Genomic DNA, 8,516 nt, shown 5'->3' on the forward strand with positions numbered 1-8,516 from the left:
CATCTTCCAAAGGAGTGAATGGGAAATCTGCTTTCGCAACAGTCTTTTGCTATTTAGTGACAGTGAGTCACAAGGGCATGCTCTTCCTCAAGGATATGATACCATTCTCCACCTGCCTTCAATGTCTTTTCTGCTCAGGAAGAAAAAGAAAAGAAGACACAATGAGAGGAAGATTTAATTACCACAACTAATTCTAAAAAACAAAACCATTATTAAAAAGGTATGAGCCAGGTGCCAGTGGCTCACGCCTGTAATCGTAGCTACACAGGAGGCTGAGATCTGAGGATCGTGATTCAAAGCCAGCCCCGGCAGGAAAAGTCCATGAGACTCTCAACACCAACAAACCATTCAGAAAACTGGAAGTGCCACTGTGGCTCAAGTGGTAGAGCGCTAGCCTTGAGCTGAAGAGCTGAGGGACAACACCCAGGCCCAGAGTTCAAGCCCCACGACCGGAGGTAGGGGGAAAAAAGTTATGGGCAGGTGCTGGTGGTTTATCCCTATAATCCTAGCTACTCAGGAGGCTGAGATCTAAGGACCTTAGTTCAAAACCAGCCTGTGCAGGAAAGTTTATGAGATTCTGATACCCAATAAACCAAAAAAAAAAATGGCTAGAAGGTTGGAAATAGGGTTGTGGCTCAAGTTGTAGAGTACCAGCCTTGAGCATAAAAAGCTCAAGGATAGTGCCCAGGCCCTGAGTTCAAGCCTCAGGACCACTCCCCCCTCCCCCAAACAGAAGCCCGTTTCCTCACATGCTTCCTTTTATAATCCTTCTAATGATGTAAGACTTGACAGATGAATGAAGCACACCCCAAACCTCAACTTGCAGCCTCCTATCCAGTATGCAAACAAGATTTAAAAAGAGCAGTGTCAGGGCCAGCCAGGGCCCTATTCCTATTCTGGTCTGTAATCTTCTCTCAGTTAGTCAAGAGACCACGCTGCACAGATGGCCCAGCCCAGGGCCTTAATGCCACCAGATTGGGACAAACAAACAGCAACAGTTGGCCAGGGTGCAGTCACCAGCAGGACAGCAGACTCCAGAGCTGAGAACAAGGAATGGTCAAGAAAGAGACAATACAGAGTTTCTTACTCAGCCTGAAAGATGCTACTACTACCCTGTGAAGGAGGAGGGTGATGTCTAGCAGATCCCACCTGTAACTCAAGCTCAAGAGAACACAAGAAGAGTTGGAAGAAGAGAGTAAAGCACATTCCATCAAGCCTCATGACACCTCAAATAAAAGACAAACATGCTTCCTCCTTCAGGAAAGGTGCCCGGTCCTTTTTCCTTTACATGTCAAGATGAAATTCTTTTTTTTTTTTTCTTGCTGTCTTTGATTCAGACACAAGCACTTAAGCCAATGCATTTCAGGGTGGATTATGAGTCTGGCTGCCACTGAACTAGAGATGTGTCCCTCTTTTGCCCCGTCCCCCAAATGCTCCACCCTTCCCTACTGACATATTACAATGCAGATCAGTCAAAATGTGGTTCAAACGAAAAGCACTATATTACGGTGAAAACTGTATTATAATAATTCACAAAAGTTATTCCAAAGGGGGGGAAATAAATTATCTCGTATAAAATAATACATGATATCTGTGGCGGCCTGCCTGCTGCCTGCTATCTGCCCCTCGCCCAGGGGAGCAGATGTTGTCTGGAAGTGACTGTCCACCTGCAGGACAGAGCTGGTCCATCCTCTAGGAGCTGGGTGTGGGAGATTAAATGAGTCTGGAGTTTTGGAGGAACTGGATGAGCACTTGGTAGACGAACTTGTACTGAGCGATGGTCTGGATCATGAACATCCTTTGCTCCCTGAGGAGCCTCAGCATCATGGGCACTTCCACTTCCTGCAAGAGAAGAGAAAAGCGCTCAGTTCCTCCGACAATGAGTATGCCCTGCTCCCTTCCTCACGCCTCCATCCAGGAAGAGTTCCCCCACTACGCCTGCCCAGGTGTAAGAGGAAGAAAAGGACTCTGACCCTTTAGGTCTCATGAATCAATGAGTCTTTATCAGCACTGGGAAAAATCTGGTTGCCAGATATCCTTGGTATGGTATTTTAAATAGCTACCTGGCTCGATGTGATTGCAAGCACCTAAACCACACAGTATTGTTAGTCAGGCATCAGTGGCTCATGCCTGTAGTCCTAGCTACTCAGGAGATTGAGATCTGAGAAGTGAGGTTCGAAGCCAGCTCAGCCAGGGAAGTCCATGACTCTTCTCTCCCATTAACTACCAAAAAGCTGGAAGTGGAGATGTGGCTCAAGTGCTAGCGTATAACAGCCTTGAGTGAAAAAGCTAAGGGGCAGGACCCAGGTCCTGAGTTCAAGCCCCAATATCAATGGGATTGAAGACAATGTTGGGTCTTAATTTTCCTCATCTGTAGAATAAGGATCATAATACTCTCCTCTACCAAGGGATGATCACTCTTTCAGCAATAAATGATAAGCAGCATCTACCTAATAGAATCAAATGATGAAACACACGTAAAACATTTGGGGCCATGTTCAGCCCACAATGAGTTCTTAATAAAAAAACAACTCATGTTATCAACAACAAAATATGTTCTATTCTTTTGAAACTGGGGCTTCAATCTGACCAGCCAGGCCTGAAACAGCATCAGAACAGAGTAGAGAATTTATGTTTCTCCTTTAACCATCTACCAATAGCAATTATGGGAAATGGGGCAGATAAGGCTGGCTATATTTATGCTGCGGGAAAGGAAGTAAAAAATATGAGTCATCTTGCTATCTTTGAATATCAATGGGAACAGTTCTTTTGGGACTGACTATGTACCAACAAAAGAATGTTCTGGCATGCAGTTGGGCATTGAGGAAGAGTGCTATGTTTGGACACACCATAGGGAATTTAGCCTGGGCCTCCACCAAGTCCACAGAATGCTCTGCTGGCTTCGTCCCTTACTCCACACCATACTGGCTTTGATATATGTTGTTTGTGTCCCATTGGACCAAAACCATCTGGTAGGCAATGAGCTCTCATGTCAGCCCTTGATGGATTTCCACACTGCTCAGACCAGAGCAATCTTTCATGTCAGACAAAATGGACAAACTAGTTTCTTAAGGTTGAAAGGGGAGGGAAAGGGCCAAAACACAGGAATAGCGAAGAAAGGACTCTGAGGCGAGAAGATGATAACGAAGGTCTCCTCCACCCCTGGAACCCACTGGTACCAGCCCCATGAGTTCAGATTCTCTGAGGGTATGCACATGAATTCTCTAGCATCTTATTCTATCTCTTAGCACTAGGTAGATTGGTACTTAGGTGGTGTGTTCAGTGTACTACATTCTTCTAGCTACTTCTAATAGAAATAGGATACTGGAAAACAAACCATCAAATCCTTTGTGAAGCAAAGCAGTAAAAATCTAGAGATGATGATGCAGTTTTTGCCAGGTGATTGACTGCAACAGATTCCATGATAAGCATTGTATTTATTGACAAGTTTCATAGTTTTGTTTTAGCTTTGTTTGTTTGTTTGTTTGCTGGTCCTGAGGCTTGAACTCTGGGCCTGGCCACTGTCCCTGAGCTCCTTTTTACTCAAGGTTACCACTCTACCACTTGAGCAACAGTGTCACTTCTGGCTTTTTCTGTGCTTTAATAGGAGATTAGAGTCTCACAGACTTTCCTGCTTGGACTGGCTTTGAACTGTGATCCTCAGATCTCAGCCTCCTGAGTAGCTACGATTATAGGCATGAGCCACCAGTGCCCAGCTTGTTTTAGCTTTTTTAAATCTTAGCTACAGTTGGGAGAGTCCCTCTTCTAAATTTTAGCAGAACAACATACACACAGAATGAAAGTTTCTAAAAATTTAACATTTGCTGCCAAGAGTTTAAAATGTTTTTGAACAAGTTTAAACCTAGCAATGGTTACTTTTTCCTAGAAGTTTCAAGGTAACAAGTTTCATGGGTTAATATTGAGGATCTTTAGTAAACGTACAAATACATATATATTACACACACACACACACACACACATGCACATACATACACAAAAACCATTACACGGTTTTCCTTATGTTGTCTAAAAAGTATAATAGGGAAACAGAACAGAACCAAATGGCACTTGGTAGGGATATGAGTTTATATGGGAAATAATTGTGGACCAGGAGGTAGAAGAGCTTGCTTTTTACCTCTGTACCACTGCTTATGAGCCACAGAGCAAAAGAGAAGTCACATGACTGTTTCTGGGGCTCAGTTTCCTTACCTAGCCTAGCTCTTCTATGTGGTAAAGATGAAGACGAATGGTGGTGGGAGAGTGTGTGTGTGTGCGTGCATGTGTGTGTGCAAAGTCCCTTAAAGGCCAATGGTTCACACCTGTACTCAGGAGGCCGAGATCTAAAAACTGTGGTCTTAAGCCAGCCTGAGCAGAAAAGTCTATGCCACTCTAGAAGTGGAGCTGTGGCTCATGTGATATAGTGCCAGCCTTGAGTGAAAAAAGCTAAGGGGCAGGACCCAGACCTGGATTTCAAGCCCCAATATCAGCTCCAAAAAACAAGCAAAAAAGAAAAGCCAAAAAAAACAAAAAACTGTATTGCCTGGAGTTGTAGATACGATCACAGTGCTAGGCACAGTGCTAGGTATGTGCAGAGCTAGATCTCTAACATCTTTACAACCTCACGTAAAAAAAAGCAGAATGCTGGGTGCCAATAGCTCCTGCCTATAATCCCAGTTACTCAGGAGGCTGAGTTCTGAGGATCAGGGTTTGAAGGCAGCCCAGGCAGAAACATCTGTGAGCTCTTGTCTCCAATTAAGGACCAAGAGAACATAAAGCCAGAAATGGAGCTGTAGCTTATATTAAGAGCACTAGTCTTGAGCAAGAAAGCTCAGGGACAGTGACCAGGCTCTGAGTTCAAATCCCAGAACTGGCACAACAACCACCACCAAAAGAAGAACTATTCTGGAACTTTTGACTACCGTTTAAGTCTGACAGTGAAACTTCCAAATCTGACACCAGCAGCCACTCTGCAGAGAGACGAACTGGAGGGCTCGGTAGACACAAACACCAGTAATGGCTGCATATGCAGAGTTTTACTCTTCTCTGTGACACTTCACACTAGACAAGAGGAATCAAACCTTCACTCTGACATTTTCCACGTTGGACACATTTCTACACAGGACACATCCAAGCAAGGCAAGATACATCTAAATTATGTGCAACAAAATAACACCATGGCTAACTACCCACTGTAAAACCAGACTGTGTGTGTGCTTCTGGAAGTACAAACTACCGGAAGGTTTTCTGAATGCTTCCTTATCTATATTTAATTTCTTCTATGTCACTGCCCAGAGCCACAGAGAGAAAGAGAAAGACAGAGAGAGAGAGAGAGAGAGAGAGAGACAGAGACAGAGACAGAGACAGAGACAGAGACAGAGAGAGCATGTGCATGAGAGAGAGCATGTGCATGAGAGAGACCAAAGACAAGGAAGGCTGAAAATGTTCAAAGTGGCAAAGTAGAAGGATGGGTCTGGAAATCTCTGATCAAGAGACAGGACATTAACCTAAGAACAGGAAAGGGTACAGGTGAAGGGGCCACCAGGGTACAGGCCTGTCCCCAGGGTGGAGTGTTCAGAGAGAGAAACCCACGATGACTCACTTCGTTATGCTCCAGGCAGTAGATCATCAGTTCAGAGAGAATGACCACGCCGGTCCGGCCCACCCCAGCACTGCAGTGGACAACGATGGGAGGGTGCCGGGTTTTGCTTCCTTCCAACATGCTGTTGGTGTGTCTGCGGACTGACTGGATCTCTTCCAAGTAGGCTGCAGGACAAAATGCAAATCTCGTCATCAAAGTACCCCAGGGCTCTGTACACAAGTGGGGGTGGGGAACAACTGAGGGTACATTTTTGTTGTTGTTATTTTAAGTGATAAACGAATTCGTAGTTCTTACAAGACACTAATCATTTGGCTTAGTATCTGGCTGTACTTCCCTGGATGCAGAAAAGACCAGCTGGGAGTCAATTAAGTCCATGGGGGAATTGGTTCTTTAAAATTAAATAGTTCTCTCTCTAAAAAAAAAAAATTAAATTCTGTTTTCCCCTCTGCAAATCCCCAAGTCCCCCAAGCAGATGATTCTAGACATTACTTACAGCAATTCCTACTATTAACAGGCTGGGATGAGAACAGCAGCTAAGTACCCTTGAAATGCCCGCCTGCCGGAGCCAAGTCCTGGTGAGGAGAGCGGCTGCCCCCTCCTCCTTCCCCTCACTCACGGATGGAGTCGGTGTCAATGCAGGCTGGACTGCGTTTCAGAGTCTAAAACCGACTTGGTGCAGTTGGTTTGACACCATGGGTTCCACGGGGTTATGTGAACAGATGAGCCAACTTCTAGAGGCAATGTGCGTGTGGGGTAGACATTCCCAGTCTCCCTCACCACCACCGCCAGCAGCTGCCCGGCCCAGAAGGGCTGCACAGGCTCTATCTACAACTCCAAGTGGGCGCAAAAGAAAAATGACAGCAAGACAAGCTTTCATGATTCTCCCCCTCCAATAATAACTGATAAAGGAAAAGAATATAAATTTCAGATAGTCTAAAACTAAAAAAAAAAAATAGTAATTTAGATTTGGGAATGGCTCAAGGTGAGAAATAGGCCTAAAGATTCCCTCCTTCCCTGCCTCCCTCCCTTCCATCCTTCCTCCCTTTGCCCTGTGCTCCTGAGACATGGTCCCAAACCCTAAAGGTTCTTGGTAGTCAGAGAACCTCATCCTAATAGTAAGACTATATGAGGAAATCCTCCAGTTGTTGAAAATGATTGTACTGAATCATTCCCATCAATTAAAAGCATCTATTGTCATCTAAGTACTGGGGCTTTCCTTTTCAACCATACCAAGTTACAAACTACTTTTCCAAATAGACAGACTAGTATTATCACTTTTGGGATGATGATTGGTGGAGTAGTGACTGTAGCTGAAGTCCATATAGCACTAGTCATAGTAACAGAAAATAAAATAGAACTAAAAAAAAATAGAGACATCCCTGGATGTACAGGGGGCACAGCTGTGAAGAACCAACATGCGCTAAACAGTATGCGCGGCATCATCTTGGCAACTCTTCTGCAAGGGGGAAAAGATAGCTAGCAACTGACTACTCTGACAAAATGTTCACAAACAAGAGACAAAGAAGAAAAATAAAAGGCATGCTGGGTAACACAACATAAAATGGACTATTTTATCCACTTTTAAAAGGACTATTCACTGTCATTAAATATATTTGCAATACTATGCAGCTACCATCATTATTCATTTCCAGGACTTCCCTATTTTCTTAACAGAAACTTTATGCCCATTAAAGAGAAAGTCTACATTTCCCCTTCCCCAGCCACTGGGACCATGTCTCCTACGTTTTGTCTATGGATTTGCCTATTCTCAGCATTTGTGCTTTTGTATCTGGCTTATTTTATTTAGCATGATGTCTTTAAATTTCACCTATGTAGTAGCATGTATCATAATAGTTATTGATTAATGAGATTCTAAAGGATTAAATCAACGTGGGACCAGTTTTTATCTCTCTTTCTCTCTCTTTTTGCCAGTCCTGGAGATTGAACTCAGGGCCTAGGAACTGTTCCTGAGCCTCTTAGTGCTCAAGGCTATTGCTCTACCACTAGAGCCACAGCCCACTTCTGGCTTTTTCTGAGTAGTTTTTGGGAGGTAAGAGTCTATGAACTTTCCTGCCCAGGCTGGCTTCGAACCATGATCCTCAGATCTCAGCCTCCTGAGTAGTTAGGATTACAGGTGTGAGCCACAGGCACCCAGTCTTACCTTCTTTTTATAAAAGGTTTTATATATACATATATACACATATATTTATGATTTTATCCATCCATATGTATATATTATATGTCATAATACTTTTGCTACTTAAGAGACAACATCCACATTCTATTTATCTCTAACTAATAAGTCACTAGTGGAGACAGCTAAAACCAGTTTGGGAAAACACAGAGTGAAAGGAAAACACTTACACAAGAACCCTTGGACATCTTCTGGGCAGCCATGATCTGGCCAGTCAGTATACTGCAAATGCCACACCGTCCTCTCCTGCCCGGACAAAAGGTGCTTGACCTTCAAACCTGTGGTTGCATAGCAGCCAGAATCTGTTCGGAACTTGGTAGTGACCTTGAATTTGCCATAGGTGGCTGAGCTGTGCTTCGACCCCAGTTTGGGCCAGTATCTATGACTTTTGGTCCGTCCGCCCTCCTGTAGCATACACAAAAGCAGATTTGGAAATACATCAGAGGAAACTTTGACCTTTTGTCTTTTCTTTTCTTTGCTTGCCAGTCCTGGGGCTTGAACTCTGGGGGCTGGGTGCTGTCCCTGAGCTTCTTTTTGCTCAAGGCCAGTGATCTACCATTTGAGCCACAGAGCCAATTCCCACTTTTTTTTTTAAGTCGTTTATTGGAGATAAGAGTCTCACAGAGTTTCTTGACAGGACTGGCTTCGAACCGTGAGCCTCAGATCTCAACCTCCTGAGATGAGCCACTGGTGCCCAGCTGAAATTCTTTTTTTTTTTTTTTT

At 44.1% G+C, this 8,516-nt stretch overlaps 1 protein-coding gene across 1 annotated transcript in view; it reads right to left on the bottom strand.

The window, feature by feature from the left end:
• Positions 1–755: 755 nt before the first annotated feature.
• Positions 756–8,516, bottom strand: part of Ptpn14 (protein tyrosine phosphatase, non-receptor type 14) — a 94,609-nt gene continuing 86,848 nt past the window's right edge. The window contains exons 16-18 of the mRNA XM_013014964.1: positions 7,964–8,198; positions 5,600–5,763; positions 756–1,842 (exon numbers count right to left, since the gene is read on the bottom strand). Of these exons, the coding sequence (XP_012870418.1) occupies positions 1,714–1,842; positions 5,600–5,763; positions 7,964–8,198 (528 nt within the window). The 3' untranslated portion in view covers positions 756–1,713. The remainder of the gene's footprint in view (positions 1,843–5,599; positions 5,764–7,963; positions 8,199–8,516) is intronic.

The sequence above is a fragment of the Dipodomys ordii genome, unplaced genomic scaffold (genome assembly GCF_000151885.1).
Source record: "Dipodomys ordii isolate 6190 unplaced genomic scaffold, Dord_2.0 Scaffold26, whole genome shotgun sequence".
Lineage (NCBI taxonomy): Eukaryota > Metazoa > Chordata > Mammalia > Rodentia > Heteromyidae > Dipodomys > Dipodomys ordii.